Here is a 22,873-nt window from a genome sequence, read left to right on the forward strand (position 1 = left end):
CCCACACACCCCTCACTGTCCTGCCTTCCTAGACTGCACCCCAGCCAGTCATGGAGGCATCTGTTGAACTACCGCCCGCCGCGATGGGAGATTCCCCGGTGGAACCCCTGCGGCTAAGAGGGCCCCATTCGTCCAAGGGCGCAGTGCCCGGACGAACTGTCGTGTCACCCTGAGCTTCACCCGTCTGTCCCGTTTGGGATGGAGACCAAAGGCATTCAGCCACCTCTGCAGAGGACCCAAGGGAACCTGAGCCACTTCCAGCCGCCTGCCCGGCTGAAACTGCTCCGCTAAGGCCACTAGCCTCTCCACCCTCCAAGGAGTGAGGTAGGCCGACATGGTGAGAGAGTTGAGAGTTAGCCCCACAAACACCGCCTGTTGTGTAGGTTCGAGATTGCTTTTTGTTAGATTTACCTTGAAGCCCAATCCCTGAATGTGGTCCATAACCGTCTTCGTGTCCTGGAGCACCTGACTGTGACTGGGGGCACAGACCAACCAGTCGTCCAGATATGGCAAAATTTTTAGCCCCTTTGCTTGCAGGGGAGACAAAGCAGCTGCCACCACCCTGGTGAACACTCTGGGGGACAGTGACAGGCCGAAGGGGAGGACCCTGGTCGCCGTCGAAACTGGATCCTGTAACCTGTCCCCACGGTGGACAGGACCCACGGATCGGAGACTGATTTCTCCCAGCTGTCCAGGCGAAGCTGAGAGACAGGTTCGACGGCCGGCCCTGAAGCGTCAGGCAATCCCCTGAGGCCCTGGACCTCTGGGGGTGCGTCTTTTCTGAGGCATCCCTCTAGGGCCCAACCGAGACGCATACCGCTGGCGCTGTGACGACTGCCTAGCAGCCTCGCCAGAAGCACCCATGTCTGGGCCCTGTCGCCTGTCAGAACTACGGGACCATGATACCTGAGGCGGGGGCTGGGGGCCGCCCCGAGCTCTGTAATTTGAGGCACTGTGTCTGTGGAATGTCCGGTGGACACTGTCCCTTGTGCGGCGCGACTTCTCTGCCTTGTCCAGCAGACCCTGGGAGTCTGGGTGAAACACTCTGCCTGGCACCACAGGCAGGTTAGTCAGCTCCTTCCTGATAGTTTCAGGTAAGGTAGTCTGCGCTAACCACACCTGCCGGCGTGCTAGCATGGCTAATGACATTGCTGCACCCATGTCTCTTGTCAGCTGGGCATGAGTCACCAGCACTGCATCAATAAGGCTCATCGTATCCCGGTCCTCCTGGCTGACAATCTTCCGAATTGCCACCAGCAGAATGGCTAGCGCGTTTCCAGAGCGAGCTGCGCGTGTAGCTGCATTATACATGCGACAGACCAGGCTGTCAGTCTTGTGGCACTCCTTCACCGGGCAGCGAGGGTTGGCCGTGACTCGCTCAGGACCGAGCGATGTCAGGGCCGCCATCTCCCCCTCAACCGGTGGCATATCTGCTAGCCCCGAGTCCGGAGCAAAGTGGGGTCTTGTCAGCCTCCGACAGCCCGCGTTGAACTGCGGAGCCGCTGCCGGGCTATTCCATGCCTTTCTGAGCATCTGCAGGTAGTCTGCTGCCGCCGGCACAGAGACCGCTGGTTGGGGCTGAGAGATGCCCGCCCAAACCCCTTCCACTGAGCTTGGGGCCTCCGCCGGCACTGAGAGCCCCACAATCTTGGCCGCGCTCAAAATCTTTAACACAACATCCAGAGCCGGGGTCTCAGTGTCTTGCCCACTCCCCCGCTCTGACTCCATGCCGCCTAGTGAGGAGTCGAGCTTCTCATCCTCTGGGGTCGCCTCAGACCGGCCAACACTCCCAGCAAAGGAACTGTGGGCGTACAGGGAGAGGACATCCGGCGAATCTATCCTCTCCTCCTGGTATGACGGTAGCCCCCCTTGAGAGGCTGCCGTCGGCCCCTGTGGATCTGTGGCTGGGGCGACCCCAGGCCGCTGAGCCTCGATCCTGTCCAGCCTCTCTGACAGGCCCTGAATAGCAGCCAGAATTTTCAGCTGGGCATCCTCAGGCTGTCCCTGCTGTTCTGAGCCGGGCCAGGCCGATTTCTCAGGGCCTCGTGCTCTATGGCGCTCGGGGCTGTGCACCCGCTTGCGACTCCTGCTCTGTTTTGAGCCATGCCTGCTGTCCCCTACTTCCGGAGGAGGGAGGGCCGCCTTCTTCCGAGCCGTCTCCTCCACCATCTTAGCTCTGCGCTTGCGCTCCTCCAGGGGAAGCTCCGCAGCTGCCAGGCATGGCTTTTCAATATCCTCCACCAGGTGTGCCACACCCAAACAGTGGGGGCACTCCCTGTGGCCATCACGGGGATCCATGTCCACCTGGCAATATCTGCACCACTGGGAGGCCATCTCCCAGTTAACAGACAATGTCAATACTACACAAAACGCACCACACTGCGGACAGCGGGGGATTTTCCAAGGCCAAAAATCACCTGGATTTCACTTTAACTGAGAACCCACTGCGAACAGGGGGACAAAAACAAAGTAAAACAACACAATCCTGTGTGTGAAGAGCAATAAAGTTAATCAATTAATCACTTACTTCAAAGCCCTGAGTGACTCATCACGCTACTCGGGCAGCTAATAAACACAAAGAGACGTTACCTGAGGAAAACTGATTATGTGGCATCCCTGCCGCGTGCGCGAACGCACGAGGGACTGTCCCCACAGACACCCGCTCACTGCGAACAGTCAGCCAGCGGGGCAAAATAATAGAAAGAATGTCAATGAACACTTTGAAAACTGCACACCGTGCTATGCAAAACGGTAATAGTTCACTCACCAGCACTCACCGCTCACCGTGCTCCAACCAGACGTAACACTGGAAGACACCTGTAACGAGCAGGAATAAACACAGACTCGTCATCGGCCGTTTGCGCTATTAGACACCAGAAACTCACCGACGCCCACTCAACCCACAGGGACACTAGGCACCTGCACCGTAGTGATGGATTGATGGTGGGGTCTTGGAAACAGTAATACTCACGGTCTCGGATGAGGCGAGTAAGGCAAAGAGGCGGAGGCGACGTCACCCGGAACCTCTTATAGACTCGGGCCGCGCCTCCTGAGGTCAGTCACATGACTTTGTTGACATAAGGTCTCGAGGATAGGTAGTAGGATGGCATCATTCAAGGTGAAGACCGTGGTGACGGTCTGAGTGAGGTCGAAATAGATCAACCAAGAATCAATGCAAAAAGCATCAACTGAAATCACTCTGAAGCGAGGAGTAGCTAAACAAAGGCAGTAGTAAAACAAAGTAACAAATGAGAAATACTATAACAAGGCAAAAGGCAAGAACAAACTGTGAAAATCTTGACGTGAATGACGTGGTTCTCCTGGCTAGACGGCACAAGATGAACTGGCATAGGACAAGGGAAAACGCCAACTATATATAAACACACACATAAGGTAATGGGGAACAGGTGAAAACAATTAGGGCAGGGAAGACAATCAGACCAGGGGAACACACAAGAGGAAGGGCAAGTAACCAGAAACGAGAGGGAAGTAAAATTTCAAAATAAAACAGGAAATCACAAGACAGGACATAGCAACACTTAACATTTTTTCTTTAGCATGACAGAAGTTTATTGGTCATTATATAACAGGTTGTATAATGAAATTAAAATGTGGTTCCCTCTTGATTGATTAATTGATTGTATAAAAAAATAGAATTATTAAGCATGGAGGAGTGCAGATGGTGCATTTAGTAGTCTCACAGCCTGAGGGAAGAAGCTGCTCTGTAGTCTGGTGGTACGGCAGCGAATACTTCTGTATCTTTTGCCTGACGGCAGCAGGGTGAACAGGCTGTGGCTGGGGTGAGTATTGTCTTTTAGGATCCTTTTGGCTCTGCGCAGGCACCTCACATCCCCAATATCACTGATGCTTGGTAGATGGGTACCAATGATTTTTTTGGGCAGTTTTAATCACTCGTTGCAGAGTCTTCCTGTGCCGTGCACATCCCATGCCAGTTTGTGATGTTTCCAGTCAGGATGCTTTCAATCGCTCCTTTGTAGAAGCTGACAAGAACTTTGCATGGGAATTTTGCTTTCTTAAGTTTCCTTAAGAAATACAGCCGTTTCTGAGCTTTTTTAGCCAGGGCAGAGAAATGTCAAGTCCATGACAGGTTCTCTGTTATGTTGATTCCCAGGAACTTGAAACTGCTCACTTGCTCCACCTCAGCTCCATTGTCCATTGATGTAAACAGGGTTTTGTGTCTTTGCCTCCTTTTTCCTAAAATCAACTATCAGCTCTTTGGTTTTGCTGACGTTGAGCAGTAGGTTGTTTTCTGTGCACCATTTTGCAAGATGGTTGATTTCCTCCCGATATGAAAACTCATCATTGTTGGAAATCCGGCCGATGATGGTGGTGTCATCTGCAAACTTCACAATAGAGTTCTCTCCATGTCGGGGGTTGGTGTCGTGGGTGTACAGCGTGAACAGGAGGGGGCTGAGCACACAGCCCTGGGGCGCTCCGGTGTTGAGCACTAGAGTGGAGGAAGAGAGACCCTCCGGCCCTCCTGATGCCGACCGGTGCCGTGGCTGGTGGCTTTTTATTCAAACAAGATTTTGTCCATATAAAAAGTAGGTAGGAGTAGTAACACGAAAAGACGCAAGGCAGTAATTTCGCCTAGGGCGGCAACATGGGCAAAACCGTCACTGGGTACATTAATCACAGAAACACAGAGAAACAAACTAGCCACACGCTGAAGATGCTCCATGGTTTTTGTTTTTCCCGGGGTAAGAACGGAAGAGGAAACTTCTTCTTTCGGGGTAATTTCTGACCAATGAGAGAACAGTTTTTTCGCGCATGGCATTTGTTTACAGCTTTGAACCGCTACAGACGGTTGCCCTGTGAACACAAATGCCCCAAACGAAAAACGAAACAACTGTATCGATTTAGCCCCTGAATCGGAACAAAGCAAATGGGCCACAGGTCTGAAAGCACCCTTTAATCTTGTGATGGCCACGGCCACACAGGGTAACACTGCCCCACCCTCACCACATTAGTTTCACTATAGTGTCATTATTTTATTACTTGCACAGGTTTATTTCATTTGCAGTCAACCACACCTCAACAATTAACATCACACTGTTTGATTTAGAACCTTTTTATTTGCTTTAACTGTATATTGTTTTACATGGAGTGCACACATTTTTACAGTGTAGGGTAATGAAAAGGAGTAATTTGTTATATTAATCATTTCTTTCTTTGTTTGAGTTTGTTTGAGTTAAAAAGCTGATGGAGGATCCTTCCTGGTAGAGGAAAAAAGGTGTGGCTGAGGGCAGAGTGCTGTTAAATGGATTGGACACGACCATGAGTTGCAAATGTCATGGGGGGATTTTGGGGTTTAGTTAGTGTGCTTTGTATTTAGTTAAAGTTGATGTTAATTGTGTTCACCCCCTAGTCTGTTATTTGGTTTGGCCAAGCCACTATATATGTTTCCTCATGTGTCGTTATGTTAGGTCAATTTGTTCAGTTAACATCTGGTTTAGTTGCAGGTATATTCAGTTTAGTTATTTCTTGTTGACCTCTTTTATAGGCCTAGCATTTAAAATCTTTGGTTTGTAATAAGTTGCATTTTGGGGGGTAAATAAAACCCATCTTTTCATTTACATTACATTAAATACGCTAGGAGAGAGACTGTCTTCACACACACATGCTCTATTGATCAGTTTAGTTAATGATCTCATTTACAAAGCTGTGTTAGTCAGTATTAGAAACAACAACTAATGAGAGATCCAGTCCATGAATAATAATTAGTTTGAAGAATGTGTTTTATTTGAAACTGTGCATCGGTAATATAAAAGGTGTCAACCCAAATGGCTTTATTTTGTCACTGAAGCATCCTTTTCATAACTGATGAAATAATGTCTCTGAAACATGTGCTTCTCATACAGAATAAAAGAGTGAGGTCTGCACACTGTTCAGCTCCCAGTAAATACTTGTATTCTCCGTTTTGAGCCTCAAAAAAAAAAAAAAAAAAAAAAGAGAGAGAGAGAAAAGAGAATTGTCTTGAATGATTTGCTTGGTTGTGCACACACTTGGTCTCTTCTTTTTATAAAGAATATCATGATTTACACTAACGTTATATATAAAATCCAGTTTGGTGCATGCCAAAAATGACAGCAAAAAAAAAAGAAAAAGAAAAGAAAAGAAATAGAAACAGAAACAGAACAGAAAGGAAACAAAACCCTCACATAATATACATACACCAATAAAAATATCAAGGCTAACTGAATTAAATGAAAGGTTCAACATAGTTCAATACTGGAAAAAAGACCATTTTTCTTATCATGGTTTATTATGATAAGAAAAAAGAAAAACATGTAACCTAAAAGAGCAGGAACATACCAAAAACAACAAGCAAACCTAAATTTAAAAGCCCATTCTGTAATACATAACACAAATTGTACACGCAGATCATATAATCAACAGTTCCTGATTTTCCAAAAATCTAATTCCTTATAAAAAAAAAAAAAAAAGCAATTTCAGCCTCACAAAAAAACAAACCACAGATATAATATTTCTGTTATGTCATGATGATCTTGAGATTGTAAAAAAAAAAGTCAAATAAAGCTTAAGAAAAAAATCAGATGACGGCTTGTATTCATCACTTCTCATAATAAATGTCTCTGCTGAACTTCACACAGAGCAACAGTATGAAAAACAAACTGATATAATATGCACGTATAAAAAATATTAAGATATGTAAGATGTAAGATAAACTGGTTTAAATCACAGTTTCAACAATACATAGTTCAATACAAAACTTAAAAATAGTGGAAACATACATGTCCATTCTTTAATTCCAGACACACACAATGTTTTCTACAAATTAGGTAATACAGCTGCAATACGCACTGTAATGTAAGTCCCACTTAAAAAATGTAAAAACAAAGATGACAATACTTGTGTTACATGTCAGAAACACTATCAGACACAATTTGTAGATAATAGTGAAAAAGCTAAAGAAAAAAAAATCCTTTTTTCAGCTGAGGGTATGTCAATAAACTCTGACAGTGTATGCAGTTATGTTTCCTGGCAACAAAATGTCATACATTTTGTTTAAACAAACAAATTCCACATCTTAATCAAATGAAGAAAAAAACAAAACAAAAAAAAACATCTCATGATTCATTTTACTGTGTGTAATACATTTAGTCCTCCCCATTTATTGGCAAACAAACAGCATAACAATATAATATTTTTTATTCTCCTTTGCTGCCATTTCCCTACTTCTTAATGTAAGTACTTAAGAGAGACTGATGAATTCATAAATATCTGACTGATTGATTTAGCATTTCAGCAACCCTGCCCAGTGCTACTGTTCTCTTCCCTCCCTTCACTGGATTTGCCCTTTTCAATTCAGAACTCAGATTTCTGCCCAACAGTGGAGGCACACGTGTGATATTTTGCTGTCTTTTCCCATTTGTCCTTCACAGACATGCTAATCTCTCAGAGGTGAGGGCAAAATGAGGCTTTGTGAATCTCTTGCTGCTGGAAAACCCTCGAGTTTCAGTTAAAGAGGGAGGACAGACTTCACATGTTCTCCAAACTTTTGATAGCTTTTTCTTTGGTGTGAGACTTCCACTCGCTGGGAATTTCTCCTAAACCCTGGAATTTCAATCCATAATGTTCCTCTAGTTCCCTCTGAAATCGGCATACAAACCACTTCCAATATATCAGCTTGGATGCATCAGGTGTAATTTCCCAGTTAGCATATTCAGGTCCTGCAGTTTTGTACAGTTTAAATGGAATGCTCTGTTCTGAATCACGATGAGGGTAAAATTGTCCATCACTTGCAACTGATGTTGTGCAGAAATTGACGCTAAATTCCACTGTATCTCTATAGTGCCACCCACTGATTCCATAAGGGCGATGAAAAGGGACACAGTGGTCATCAGGGCTGTGATCCTCCAGAGTGTTGGTGCAAATGGCATTACAGAAAGGACACTGTGCCCAGCAGGAACTGCACAGTTGGACAATGAGAATTTCATCAGGCCTCACACTGAATCCCTCCCTGCGGCTCACGGAGAGGCCTCCCATCTTCTCACTAACGGCTTCAAGGCCTTTGTCTAGTTCCTCCTTGAGAAAGTCAAACTTGTCTATATCACTAAAATTCTTCCAACAGTTAGTATTAAACTTGAGCTGATCTTTTAACAATCTGGAAAACTCCTTCAGCCACACGTCAGTGTTTCCTCCTTGACTTTTAACTTTCTCTGTTGCACTGTGCACTGCTTGACTCAAAAGCTGCATTGTGCTGGTCACATTTTTCTTGAGTATACTATCTACTTTGCCGTGTTGGGTGAAGATGTATTCCTTTACAGCCTTTTTTATGAAACCCTCTACTAGTTTCCTTGGGCGCTTAATGTACTCCATGTATTTCTCAAAGTCCTCTTCTTCTGCTAGTGACTGTAAAATATGTTTCTCTAAGTTCACCTTGTTTCCACTGAAAGGTGGGAAACTAGACTTCATCTCTCCAGCCAGGTCAATGGCAGTCTTGTTGTACACAGCCTCAACGATGGAAGTCTCCAGTTGGCCACTGATCAACTCAGCAAGCACAGCAGCAGAGGAGTGATTTTTATAATAGCTCACAAATATGCTATAATATTGTTTTTTCTTGCTTTTCAAATAAATGAGTGCATCATTGTTATTCCTGAAATTGCGGTGAGACTTTAAAAGCTGATTCCATGCAATGTCACAAACATACAGTAAGAGATCCACTTTAAACTCATTCTTGAGGACAAAAGGCTTCTTCCTTGATTCAGAGTCTTTCAGTTTTTCCTTCACTGTTTTGACTACTTCATGCAAGTAAGTCCTGTTGTAGCCTCTTGTAGCCACAGATTTGCTTTTAATTATGTCCATGGTCACATTTTCAGCATCACTGATGAGATCTTGGATTGCTCGTTGTTCTTCATAAGGCAAAGCACTGCTTGAGTCTAGTTGTACTTCTCGTCTAAATCCAAAGGATTTCTTGATACCCACCCATAATCGGGCTAAAATATTTTTTCTTTGTCTTTTTGTCTCCTTGGTCTCCCTCTCCCTGTCTTCAGATTGTTCACTTTTGTCTCCAAGATGTTGGTGCTTGGTAAGGGTCACATAATCAATATAATTCCCAATTGTTGATATCTTTTTGTATTTACCAGAGTCTTTGCATTCCTGCATGAGAGACGAGTCAATACCAAGATCTGTGAGAACACAACACTCTTCTTCTTCTATGTCAATATCCTTTATCTGTTCGGTACCTTTAGTTAATTCATTGACCCACACATCCCAGACACTGTTGAAGTGACGTTCTACAACAAGATCAAGTTCAAGTCCCTCATTTTTGGCCTTGTCTCTCAACTCACAAGCCAACTCTTTGCTCTTTTGGAGCAGTTTGTTCTCAAACTCTGTCTTCTTATCATCTAGCTTTTTGCGAGCTTTCTTCTGCTGGATAACCTCCTCCAGTTTTCTTTTAACTCCCTTCATTTGTTCATCATGAAACTCCTTTATTTTGCTTTCAAATCGGCCTCGCCATTGAGCCAACATTTCTTTGTCTTCATTTTCATCAAAGTATGTCTTCATAGCTGTTTCGACTTCTTTATGAGAAGTGGTCATCTCCTTTATGAGATAACTGTGATCAACCTTGTCAAGTTTTTCATTTTCAATTCTGTTATGAAGTTGGTTTTCGATGTTCAGCAGGGCTTCCCTCAACATCCAAGTCCAGTTCCCATACTGAACCTCAAGTTTTCTATACACTGCAATTTCAAGTGTGTTTTTGAAACTAAAAACAAAGTGTTCATTCAGCAAGGCGTTCCAGAGGTCCAGAATGCGATTTTTGAATTGTGAAAGAGTCATCCCATTAGACTTTGATGCTTTTGAAAGAATGGTGTTCTTCAGCTCTTGGATGCTCTCGCTGTAACCTGGGTTTGGAGGGGCCATAGGTGGACCTCCCTCCCACAGCTGGGCGAAGTATTTAACATCTTCTTGTACATCAAATGCAATGACATCACTGAAGCACTCAGCGTCACAAACCTCCTCTTTGGCAGCTAGTTGGGCCATCTTATCCAGTTTTTCTTGTAAGCGCCTCCTTCCTTCCATGTTTTTCTCTCCAGCTGCAATTTCAGTAACATTCTGGTGTACAAATACACAGCTTGGTGACAGCTTGACCTTCTTCATCCTCATGAATGCCTGTACAGCAATCTGAAGGATATCTTGCATCTCAGCTGCATTTTCTCCAAAAATGTTGACCAAAGTCAAGTTTCCAAGACCAATGACAAATGTTGCCAGTTCATTGTCATGGTGAAGATTGGTGCTCCCTTCCAACTCCAGAGCACGCAGTCCTTCAGTGTCCACAACTAGAACATAGTCAAACTTAAAGTCTTTCTGAATCTCTGCTGAAACTTTCACAAGCTGCATGAAGGCACCCCTTGTGCACCTGCCAGCACTTACAGCAAACTGCAACCCAAACATGGCATTCAGCATTGTTGATTTTCCACTGCTTTGGATGCCTAGAACTGACAAAACAAAAACTCGCTTGTCTCCCAATTTCTTGATGACCACATCAAAAACACTACTGATCCAAGTCAATGGCACATGACCAGCATCACCATCCAGCAGCTCCATTGGCTGTCCTGATATCATCAGCTCTGCAGCCAGTTCAGGGTAGATGGACCAATTAGTCTGTCCTCTCTTTATTTTATTTGTCAGAGATGCAGCAGCTTCATAGAGCTGTCCCATTTCCCTAAAGATGTGCTCTAATCCAAATGTTGCTGACTGGAGTTTTGTTGATATTTCTTCAAGCTCAATTTGCAGATTTTTTAACTGATCTGATTTCTCATGTTTCTTCCTCAAAGCCAAGACCTCACACCACTTGCTATCATATTGTTGGAGAATCGCAGAGAGGTCGTCTGTGGATAGGTCATCCAGTAAGATTCCAGTCCACTTCAGGAAATACATTTTCTCATTTGATGACAGTTTCTGGAGATTTTCAGTAAATAACTGCATGAGGGGACTGGAAGGAATCTGATGTTGTTTTTGTCGTATTTCCTTCAGTTCTTGCTGTTTCTGACATTTTTGCTTCTCAATTTGTCCTCTGAGGTGATACATTTCTTTGTTTTTGTTGCACCACTCATGCCAAAATTGGCCTTGACATTGGAGAAATGTCTCTTTGATCTTTGAAATATCCATAATTTGAAGCAATTTGAGTATCTCTGAAGCAGAAGACTTCCCTTTTAAGCAGACTCCATCATTTTCATCCACTCTGATCCCAGGGACATCGGCCATAGTTTCAAGTTTGAAGGTCACATCTTGCGCAGACAACATTTTTCTGAGGATTTTTTTGAGTTCTTCAGGTACATCTGACTGACTTTTGTCTTTCAGACCCATCATGTATTTTCCAGGCTTCTTCTGAATTGCAGCACTGTCATTATCAGCAATGAGACAGATGAGAGGCGTTGGAGACTTGAGAAGAGCTGAAATAATTGTTGAACTTTTGTCACCTTTTTCCACAGTTGGTAGTAGAACAACATTGACTGAAGCTTTTTCAATCAGTATGTCACGCTGTTTTTCATGTGTTAGAGCATCACCATGAAGATTGCAGAAGGCAATACAGTCACTGAAAGCATCAGTAGGTTTTCCAGCAGGGCAGTACCAGGCAATCTCTGCCACACCATCCATCAAGTAGCGAGACTTGCTGTTGCCTGGGCAGTTCCTATGAAAGAATGTGTTGTGACGGTCACTGATTAAGGCGTTCATCAGCTGAGATTTAGATGATGAGTTAGAACCAAGACGAAAAAATGACACCATGGGTGTCTCAGCTTTATAGATAGGAATATTGCTCATTGTGACAATGTTTGAGTTATCTGTTCTCTTCCAGCTTTTTCTTATTTGTCTCAGTGTCCACAGAGGACACTCAATATCCATTTTGAATGGATCAGGCAAAAGCAGAGGTAAGGCGTACTGACACTGTGATAACTTGGTAACCATGTTCTGCCTGAGAAAATTATCTGAGCTGTGAAATACTGCCATCTGAACATCCATTGGATGAATGTCATGTCGTTGTTTACTTTGATCAGTGTTTGGAACAGTGTTGAAAAACACATCAAAATCATTTTCATCTGCATCTGTACTGTTGGCAGTTTGCACTTTGTTTGGATGACTCTCCTCAGCACTGTTCTGTTCTACAAGGACATATCTGGCTCTGTGGTCTAGCATCATCAACCTCTTAAGGAAGGTTTGAGCTAAGTCCTGCTCAGATGTCTCTTGGTGCTGTTTTACAGGTGGGCCTAGGCTAAGAAAATGTTCTAGTGTCAACTTCTCTTGATTTTTGTAATTGTCAAGGTGAAGTCTCCTAAGCAATGTGTCAATGTCTCTTTGACTTTGCTCTGCTGAGGTGATCTCTTCTGAATTCTTCATAGAGTTTTGTGGCTCTCCATCCTGTAAACAAAATAATTACATATGTAAAATAAATAAATAAATAAAAACCTCACATGTGGAGTAATTGCTCATACATGTCTAGTGAATTTCAGTTCTACTTTCTTACCTGATCTTTGTCTTCATCTGTATGTTCATTTATACAGCCTAATGAAATAAATCATTAGAGGGATGCAACAAAGTGCTTGTAGATGTGACAAATTGATTTGTTTCTGTTTTTCTTTTAGTTGTTTAGTGAGTTATTAATTCAGTTTTGCATAATTTGTAGAATTTTTTAAACTACATTAAAGAGCATCCAAGTGATCACCCAATCAATACCTTTCTCATTTGCAGCAGATGTGTGGACTGACTCGATTTCAGAATCTTTTGTTGTCTTGTTATCTTGTTCAGCAGTTTCATTCGTCATCTGTTCAGGTAAAACCCAATCAAGAAAGCACCATTAAGATAAATATGCAAGCTGAGGACCAATAACAGACAATGATCTTCAATGTCAGAGTACAGTTAGCTTCACCAAAAAGAAAGAGCAAAGTGAAACAAAGGGCCCTATCTTACAACCGATGCAAAGCAGTACCAAGTGCAACCCTACAAAACCCTACAAACTCTTGTATGATAGTAACTATTGAATATTGATTACACAGTCTTACCTTATTCTCGGTTTCTGCTTTATCCTCCAATTCATCCTTCTCTTCATCTATGGCAGAGTTTTGGAAGAAACACAGATTGCACCACGTCAAAGAGAAAGAAATCATTACATTTGTTCATGCCACCCTCTTTTATTTAACAATGCATTATGCAATATTTCTGCAGATAAAGCAAAGTGAGGACTATAGAGAATAAATTAAAAAAATGGAATGAACAATGATTGAATATACTTGGTTATTGTCTAATGGTATGAAAACATACCTGTTAATTAGAGCAAACTGAAGCATGTGTCATTTTTCTTAGTCAGAAACCAAACAATGTTGTTAAAAACTAAATGTTAGACAAGACAAGAATCATGTGTTTCAAAATTAATTGCTACAACTGCTAAAATGGCTATGGTAACTGATGCGGTACCTCAGATGACATGCTGTGTAAGTGCACATTTATTGTTTATATCAAGTAATACTCTACATAACACTACTCATGTGTTTTTAAAAAGCATTCTGCAGGTCCACAAAGCAGGTCTCCGACTCCGGTTTTGATCAAAAGAATTACAGCACAGGCAGCACAATAGTTTTCTTTAAAAACGGTGTAGATAATGAAAAAGTGAATTATTAGTAAAATGTGATGTTGTCCACAAATCTCTCTGCAGGTTTTATCTCTGTGTACCCACCAGAACCCAAACATTAAAATCTCACCACTTTCAGCAGTTTGCTGAACCACAGAGTCACTGGTGCTCTCTTCTTCACTGTTTTTTTGATCCATTATCAGCTGCTGCTCTTTGTTTTTAGTGCACACTGCTCCTCTGTAGTGGTTTGGCTCATTGTCAGAGACCATGACATCTATTTTTTCTATTAAAGCTATTATCTCTGTTTCATCACTCATATGTTTTGAACATGTGTGGTACCTTTTTTCATCAAATTCACTATTGGCTTTCAGGTCTGTCAGCGCACTGTCACATCTTTCATCTGAGTCATGAGTCACAACAGTAATGGCAAAAGCAAGTGATCCTTTCCCAAATATTTGTTCTAACCGCTGCACTCCTAAAGTGTAGTGGCTGACATGCTGACCATTTGGTATCAGCAAGAGAAAGGCATGAATTCCCTGCTCATGTACAATCTGATCAATGCGACTCAGCAGTGACTCCTGTTCCAGCTGCTCAGCATTTTGAAGGCCAATTAAGTTAATCACAGATATGTGACGACCACACAAGTCATACAATTTGGATGAAAAGTGTATGCAATCATCTACTGCAGCTGCTTGGTCATCAGGGGTGAGTAAGAGGTTTCTTGATCCAGGCTGCACAGAATTTATGTCACCAATCACCACGACCATAAGCTCAGGCACCACTGGAACACAATGACAGGAGGAGCAGCAATTTAAGTATGTAAAATATGTCACATGCACTGGTGTAATCACAGTAACTGATTCTCAAAAGTTATATAATTCATGTCGTAATTAGGGATTTTTTGCCAATACCCAATATTCAACAACTCTTTTCCAGCCGATACATGTGCATATTATTTTCCACAGAGAACATCAAGTCTCTCCTGTGGTGGAATTAACATTTTATTATGTCTACTCTTATTGTGATGTCCCACTGGCAGGTGCAGACATAAAACACGATGTGTTTCAAAATGTACACATTCACTGGAGCATCGAGCATTTATTTAAGTGTCCTCTTATCAGCCTGTCATATTGGCAGAATTTTTCATTCTGTGCTGATGTTGATATTTCACCGCATCCCTTGTAGAAATGTAATAATTGAATCATAATAGCAATTTTAGGGGGTTATTAAGATAGTAGGCTGTAAAATTCTCTCACATTTTTTTCCAGTTGATGAAGCACTCTCAGATGCTGGATTTATATCCATTGGAGTATCAGCCTCATCTGTAAAACGATCAATAATGTCCTCATCCTGATCCTGATGCTCATTGGAGTCTCCTATCAAAAGACTCACGGATTCTGTTTCCATGTCCTCCTCCATCCCATCTGCTTGTCATGTTGACAGAGAACAAAGGTAATCAGGGACATTCAAGAGTAAACTAAGACTAATATTGCAAAAAAGAAAAAAGGTTATTTACAGCAAGAGAACTCATTTCGCCTGTTAGGTGCACTGTCTATAATTCAAACCTGTACAAAGTTAGCAGGTGTTACTGTTCTTTTTACAAACCAATACAATACAAAGTCACAAAGTCATGCATGCAAGGCTTTTGCTGACATGGGTCAGACAACATTTAAACATTGGAAAGTGCAGGCACACCCTTTTTAAATTTCCGTACTTTGCAGTAGTTTGCACCGATCTTTGGTTTATTGCATTTAGTTTACTTGACACAGAGCTGGTTTATTGCACTTTTTACACAACAGCAGTGTTTCCAAAAGATGTATCACTTTGCCTGTATTACCGCTGAAAGCCTGCATTTGTATCATCACTGTAGCACACATTTACAGTAAATGGCAGAAGTCAGAGACTGAGTTAACAATTCATTGGTTTATTTTTTCATTTACTTTTACTTCATTTAGTTTATTATTAATATATCACATATCTATTATATTTCATTAATAGGCAAGAAGTAATTGTTATTGTGGAATGTGTGTGTGTGTGTGTGTTTCTTGTTTTTGGGTTGGATGGCCTCAAATTTATTTTCTGCCCTGCCCAAACATTAAAGTGATAGTTTGAACTATTACCCATACAGTGGTATTTGCCGGTCTATGGGAGCATAATCCACCAAGTTTGGTCTATTAAATCCTTCCCTGTTGTCAGAACGAGAGCTTCACCAGGACCACGCTGCAAAAAACAAGGTGACACAAAGCTCCAAATTTGTGTTAAAGGAGGCACAACAAAACCATTTTTTTGAAGTTTTATTTTCATCTCTCTCTTCAGCCAGCTTGTTTCCAAAATGGCAGACCTCTTCGTAGCATTACCACTATAACACCACACAGTGGAGCTCCAATCCCAAATTCAGTCGGTGGCAGTGCGGCAGAAAATAGATCAGCCCTTTTAGAGACAAGCTGGCTGAGGAGCGGACTCCGTAAAAACTTGTTTTTTCACCCAGATGGTCGAGGTTTTGCAGGAGGCTGCAGGACACAGTTCAGCAAACTCCTGCAGCAGTTTTAGCAACTTTTCAGACCCCCTTAGGGTGACCACAGGTACCGATTTCAAGCTGGGTGTCCCAAGCCATACTATATACTAAAAAATATTAAGAGTTTTTGGCTGAATCTGATGGTGCCAGGGACAAGTACCTTATGTTTTGTATTAAAAGGTATCTGACAAACAGTACATATGTTATATTACACCGATGCAATCATTTCGTGTTTACTAGCGTTATTACGCAGTTTTTTGTGAGACAAAACAGAAGTTTTTCATCTGATAAGGTGCTGTCCATGGTGCTGAATGGTGTGCTCAGTGGGTGTGCTAAGTACTGAAATAACCGTCCTCCATCCTAATGAAAAGGCCTATGGTGCGAGCATAAGAACATGTACACTCAGTGGCCACTTTATTAGGTCCACCTGCACAATCTAATAATGCAATCCAATACAACTATTCTGCCATACAGTTTCCTTTTCTGATGCCTGTAATGCTCAGGTTTTCTTCTTCTCACAGTAATAGACCTGTTCATTCAATTCTATGTTTGGCACTAAGCTCATAGTTGGCAGAACGCGCCAGCAGAACAAGGAGCAAAAATCTGAGCGTATCTTTGTAAATTATGAAAGCCCATTTCCGCCAGGGGAAAAAACAAACAAACAAACAAACAAACAAACAAACATGGTAATGGTCATAATAGTCACAATTATGATTAAAAAAACTCGAAATTATGAGATTAAAAAGTGAAAATTATGAGACTAAAAAGTGTGCCCATTGACCAGATGTTTCCAGCTGCTGCCTCAGCTTCATGGTTTGGTTCTTTTTCTTGCTTCAAATTCTCTCCAGGGTACGCTTGCTTAGTAAAATCCCATGTGAATCAGCATGAGAATAAAATATTTCATCTGTTGTTAAACCGCGTCTAAAATAATCCTCAGTGTCCTCACAGTCCATCTGAGATTGACCACAACTCACACCAACAGAACTCAGGCCAAAGTGCCGCTGCACTTTGACAGTTGCCTGAAAGAATCTCATAATTTCGCCTTTTTTATTTCATAATTTTGACTTTTTAATCCTGATTTCGAATTTTCTTTGTATCTCATAATTATGATTTATCATAGGGATTTTTTTTCCCTGAGCAAAAAAAAAAAACAAAAACAAACAAATAAACAAACAAACAAACAAACAAACAAAAAAGCACTCTGCTGCAGGACGAGTTGTTCAGGAGAGAGCGCTGGAAATGAAATTGAAACAGACTGTCTGGGCCGTACAGAGAAAAGCTACTCTCTCCCTGAGAAGAAAACGGATGGTCTAGCCTCTTCACTCTTACCACCACAGTGTTTTCTAGCCAATAAAGCGGTTTCATCTGCACAGAAATGCTGTTTCTACTCACTACTGCCTTGTGTTCTCTCAGCTCTGTGAGGAGTGTTGCCTCGTCTCTGTCGGTGCTGTCCTGTTGCAAATTCTCCTTCTTCCTCCCCTCCACAATCTGTATCTGGTCTGTCTGGAGGGATCGGTTCGGTGATAAAGGGTGTCGGCCGGTGAGGCGGAGCCAATCACTGTAAGTCAGGTGATTTCCCAGAAACCACGTGATTTGCAGGAACACAGCAGTTACCTGCAGCTCTATTTAGTAGAAAATATGGACACTAATCTTATTACATAGGCCTAATAGTCATCATCGTTCATCATCAGTCATCATTTTCCTGTGTTTCAATACAAAAATGTAGTGATAAAACATGTTTGTTGTCATCAAAATAAAATCATTGCTTCCTATATATTTTAAAGAGTCTAAAGGTTGGATTTAGATGTACAAAAGGCTACATTTTAATTTAATTTCACATTTTCTCTAGCCATGGTGTGACTTTGCACACCAGCATTAAATGAAGGCAGAGGAGACAGGCTTTGAGAGCATTACAGATAGTCACACACATCAGTCTTACAGCTTTCATTGTCCTCGCAGCTTCAATTATTCCTGTAAAATTTTATGTGTTTATGAAGCCTACAGGCTTCATCACAAAGATTAATATGAAAATACAGAAAAATCTGTGTACAAGCTGTTGGGCTACTGCATTATGAAAGGACTTGTGTACTATTTTTAGTGGCACAAATATGACAATAGATTAAAATGGTCTTAATTGTTTATAAACACACCAAAGTACAGATTTGTGAATCATTTCTTTGAGCACAGATACTCTTCCAGCTTCAAAGCGATTCACTGCATGGTAGCACTAAGGCAGTGATCACACTGCACTTAGTAAAGTGTAAGTGGATATGCTGGAAAAGTTTCAAAGAGTGCAGCATGTTGCTCCATCTATTTTTAAGCAAATAAACTACTTGGAAGCAGACTTTATCATTTCTATGGAACTTTTTATTCAAACATGCAACACAAGTGCTTCATACAGTAAAACAATACCCCTGCCAAAACAAACATCCAAACCAACAAAAAAGACCAATAAGAAATAGTTAAACCTAAAAACAGTGAAATAAAAATAGAAATAAAATGAGTAAATAAATAAAAACAAGCTACAATAATAAAATACTTAATAATAAAAATATAAAGAGAGGACATGTATAGAAGTGAGTAAAACCAGAAAATAAAAAGTGCGGTATGAAAAAGAAGAAAAAAAAAGTTATAGGATATAAAAGATGGGAAGGATGTAAAAGATGGGGAACAGGCTAAAATACATAAATAAATGTATAAATAAATAACTAAAATGCAATTAAAAGCCAGGCTAAAAAGGTAGGTCTTGACTTTGCTTTTATAAATATCAACACTGTCCGTGGCCCTCAGGCCTTCACGAGGGCGGTTCCATAGACTTTGACCACAGGAATCAGTTCTTGTTCTCATTTTATGCAGAATTAAAAAGCTGGTGCCAGAACACCTGAGCGTTTGATAAACAAGTAGGAACAAGAACATAAAGAGCTTAGTAAACCAATAAAAGGATCTTCAAATCAACTCTGAGGCAAACAGGGAGCCAGTGCAGTGAGGAGATGAGGTGAAGTTTTCCACCGGTAGAAATAAGCTAACCTCTGGAGAAACACACCTCCAGGGTCAAATTTAAGGATTTTCAGGTTCAGGCTCAGGTTGTCTGGCTAATATTCAGGCCTCTTCTTGAAACACAACTATTCCTTTTCGCAAGGGGTGGAAGAGATCAAAGTTATAAGTCTGTGTGAAAGAGGCAGGGTCCTTTATTGGGATCAGTAAACACCAATAAAACCATAAAAGCATTAAATGACCTGATTTCTCTGAGCATTGTGTGATTATGATCTCTGATCTCCAGTAGATAAATTCATAATCTCACTCTCCCACTCCATGGGGAGATCAGAGTCCAAAGTCAAAACCTTTCTCAACAACTATTATTCAGTGGTGATTGTTGTCATTTTGAAGTAACATTATTTGACATTAAAGAACAACCCAGCGATATAAATTTGCATCAAAAGAACTGTTGGGTTTAGTTATTACTCTTTGTATTATAGGCTATACTTCAGTACATGGGGCTATTGTCAGGTGGTGGAAAGAATACTTCGAGGGTCTCCTATATCCCATCGTCACGTCTTCTGTTGAGAAAGCAGAGGCTGAGGACCCAGAGGTGGACTCGTCCATCACCCAAGCTGAGGTCACTGGGGTGGTTCATAAGCTCCTCAGTGGCAGAGCGGTGGGGGTGGATGAGATTGGCCCTGAGTATCTCAAGTCTCTGGATGTTGTGGGGTTGTCTTGGCTGACACGCCTCTGCAACATCGCATGGCGGTTGGGGACAGTGCCTCTGGAGTGGCAGACCGGGGTGGTGGTCCCTCTTTTTAAGAAGGGGGACCGGAGAGTGTGTTCCAACTACAGGAGGGTCACACTTTTCAGCCTACCCGGGAAGTTCTACGCCAGGGTACTGGGGAGGAGGATTCGGCCGATAGTCGAACCTCAGATTCAGGAGGAACAATGCGGTTTTCGTCCCAGCCGTGGAACACTGGACCAGCTCTATACCCGGAGGGTGCTCGAGGGTTCATGGAAGTTTGCCCAACCAGTTCACATGTGTTTTGTGGATCTGGAGAAGGCATTCGACCGTGTCCCTCGTGGTGCCCTGTGGGGAGTGCTCCGGTAGTATGGGGTCCGAGGCCCTTTGCTAAGGGCTGTTCGGTCCCTGTACGACCGGAGCAGGAGTTTGGTTCGCATTGTCGGCAATAAGTCAGACCTGTTCCCATTGCATGTTGGACTCCGGCAGGGCTGCCCTTTATCACTGGTTCTGTTCATAATCTTTATGGACAGAATTTATAGGCGCAGCCGGGGGCCTGGAGGAAGTCCTGTTTGGGAGTCACAGGATTTCATCGCTGCTTTTTGTGGATGATTTTGTCCTGTTGGCTCCTTTGAGGCAGGACTTTCAGCAGGCACTGGGGCAGTTTGCAGCCGAGTGTGAAGCGGCTGGGATGACAATCAGCACCTCCAAGTCCAAAGCCATGGTTCTCGACCGGAAAAAGGTGGCATCTCCAGGTTGGTGGAGAAGTCCTGTGGAGGAGTTCAAGTATCTCGGGGTCTTGTTCACGAGTGAGGGAAGGATGGAGCGTGAGATTGACAGGTGGATCGGTGCAGCCTCCGCAGCGATGTGGTCGAAAGGCGAAGCTCTCGATTTACCAGTCAATCTACGTTCCTACCCTCACCTATGGTCATGGGCTTTGGGTAATCACCAAAAGGACAAGATCGCAGATACAAGTGGCTGAAATGAGTTTCCTTGGCAGGGTGGCCGGGTGCTCCCTTAGAGATAGGGTGAGGAGCTCGGTCACTCGGGAGGAGCTCGGAGTAGAGCCGCTGCTCCTCCACATCGAGAGGAACCAGTTGAGGTGGCTCGGGCATCTGTTTCAGATGCCCCCTGGATGCCTCCCTGGGGAGGTGTTCCAGGCATGCCCCACTGGGAGGAGGCCCTAGGGAAGGCCCAGGACACGCTGGAGGAACTATGGGCCCTATCTTATGCCACCCGCTACCCGTTGCCACTACCTGCTACCTGTGAATTGCGCATTTCGAAGCTTCCGCTATCCCTAAATGGTATCTTGCCCCCACGCTACCCGCTATCCATTATGCCGACTCCGTTATTTGCGCCTGGAGGTGTGTCCGTGGGCGTGTTTTATGCGCTATCCCTAAAATTGCTATCTTGAGCACACGCTTTTCCTAAAGTTTGGGCTTTAACAAGAGTGCGCCCAGGCGGCTTCAATGCGCACCGCGACGGAGCCACACCATGCATGCGGTTGGACTGATACCGGGACGCCGTCGGAATGAACTGAGTATATTACTCATATAGACTGTTTAGAGGATAGACTGTTTCATCTTGAACACTTACGCCAGTGTGTTTTATTGTTTTATCATAAGCCAGCAGCTGTGCTATAGCCTATTTTTATTCTTAATATTTTATTTGCCCAATCTACCTTGTCAATAAATTAGTTTACAAATAGTTCCACCTCTGCCTCTTGTGTCTGTGTGGTGTGACCCGGGGATTTTATTCAATCAGTACAACCTTGTGACACGTCCACTTGGACACATGTGGACGTGCACATGCGGCTCCACCTCCAAAATTAACTCGCCTATAATATAATATTTAATATTTATATATATAAAAAGCCACCTTGCTTTAGCCTCAGTTGAACCCCTGAGAAAATCTACCTCCCTCTCTCCATCTCGGGTTTCGGTTTTAGGATTTAGGATAGCGCAGCCTGCCCTTAAAGGCAATGGCACCTGGCACACTGACTGGTTTAACTGGCGTAATGCCCAAAACACACCTATGCATAATATAATGGGTAGCGCAAGTGTTTTACGGATAACGGCAGGTGTGCAAGATAGCAACTTTTGCGGGGGAACGCCTCTTGCGCAATGCTAAATCCCCAAATAACGGGTTTAGGGACTCTGGCGCAAGATAGGGCCCAATGTCTCTCAGCTGGCCTGGGAACGCCTTGGTGCTCCTCCTGAGGAGCTTGCGGAAGTGTCTGGGGAGAGGGAAGTCTGGGTGTCTCTGCTCAGACTGCTGCCCCCGCGACCCGGCCTCAGATAAGCTGCAGATGATGAGATGAGAGATGAGATGAGAGACTTTAGTACATGCTGAAGATGCTAAGGGAGTTCCTTTTGTGCTTGAGTGACAGCACAGAGTCAGAAAGTCAGTAAAGTACTATTGCTCCTGCTGCATTTCATTGCTTATATGTGTAGCATGTGAATGTAAGGCATGTTTTAGCAAAGTGTACCAGAGATTTAATGCATAAAAAACATACCTGATTATCAACTTCATTCTTTTTATTGTGCAGCACTATGTTCCATTATGTGGAGGCTAATATTGGTAAATGCTTAGTGCTGTCACAGTGATTTTGAAAAGTAACGCATATCAACCTTACAGTATTTGTGAGTAAAACCAGAAAATAAAAAGTAGGGTATGAAAAAGAAAACAATCCAGACAGTTATAGGATAAAAAAGATGGGAAGGATGTAAAAGATGGGAAACAGGCTAAAATACATAAATAAATGTATAAATAAATAACTAAAATGCAATTAAAAGCCAGGCTAAAAAGGTAGGTCTTGACTTTGCTTTTATAAATATCAACATTGTCTGTGGCCCTCAGGCCTTCACGAGGGCAGTTCCACAGACTTTGACCACAGGAATCAGTTTTTGTTCTGATTTTATGCATAATTAAAAAGCTGCTGCCAGAACACCTGGGCGTTTGATAAACAGGAAGGAACAAGAACATAATGAGCGTAGTAAACCAATAAAAGGATCTTCAAATC

General features: G+C 42.8%; 2 protein-coding genes across 2 annotated transcripts in view; one reads left to right on the top strand and one right to left on the bottom strand.

Moving 5' to 3' along the window:
• LOC115363064 (uncharacterized) overlaps positions 1-22,873 on the top strand; it is a 164,162-nt gene that overhangs the window by 125,365 nt on the left and 15,924 nt on the right. The window lies entirely within an intron of this gene.
• Positions 7,525-12,541, bottom strand: LOC115363059 (interferon-induced very large GTPase 1-like). The gene is made up of 3 exons (XM_030057131.1): positions 12,512-12,541; positions 9,014-12,405; positions 7,525-8,887 (listed from the first exon to the last, which is right to left on the bottom strand). Exons 2-3 carry the CDS (start codon positions 12,382-12,384, stop codon positions 7,525-7,527), a joined length of 4,734 nt encoding a protein of 1,577 aa, XP_029912991.1. The 5' UTR covers positions 12,385-12,405; positions 12,512-12,541.

The sequence above is a fragment of the Myripristis murdjan genome, chromosome 8, assembly GCF_902150065.1.
Source record: "Myripristis murdjan chromosome 8, fMyrMur1.1, whole genome shotgun sequence".
NCBI classification, from domain to species: Eukaryota; Metazoa; Chordata; class Actinopteri; order Holocentriformes; family Holocentridae; genus Myripristis; species Myripristis murdjan.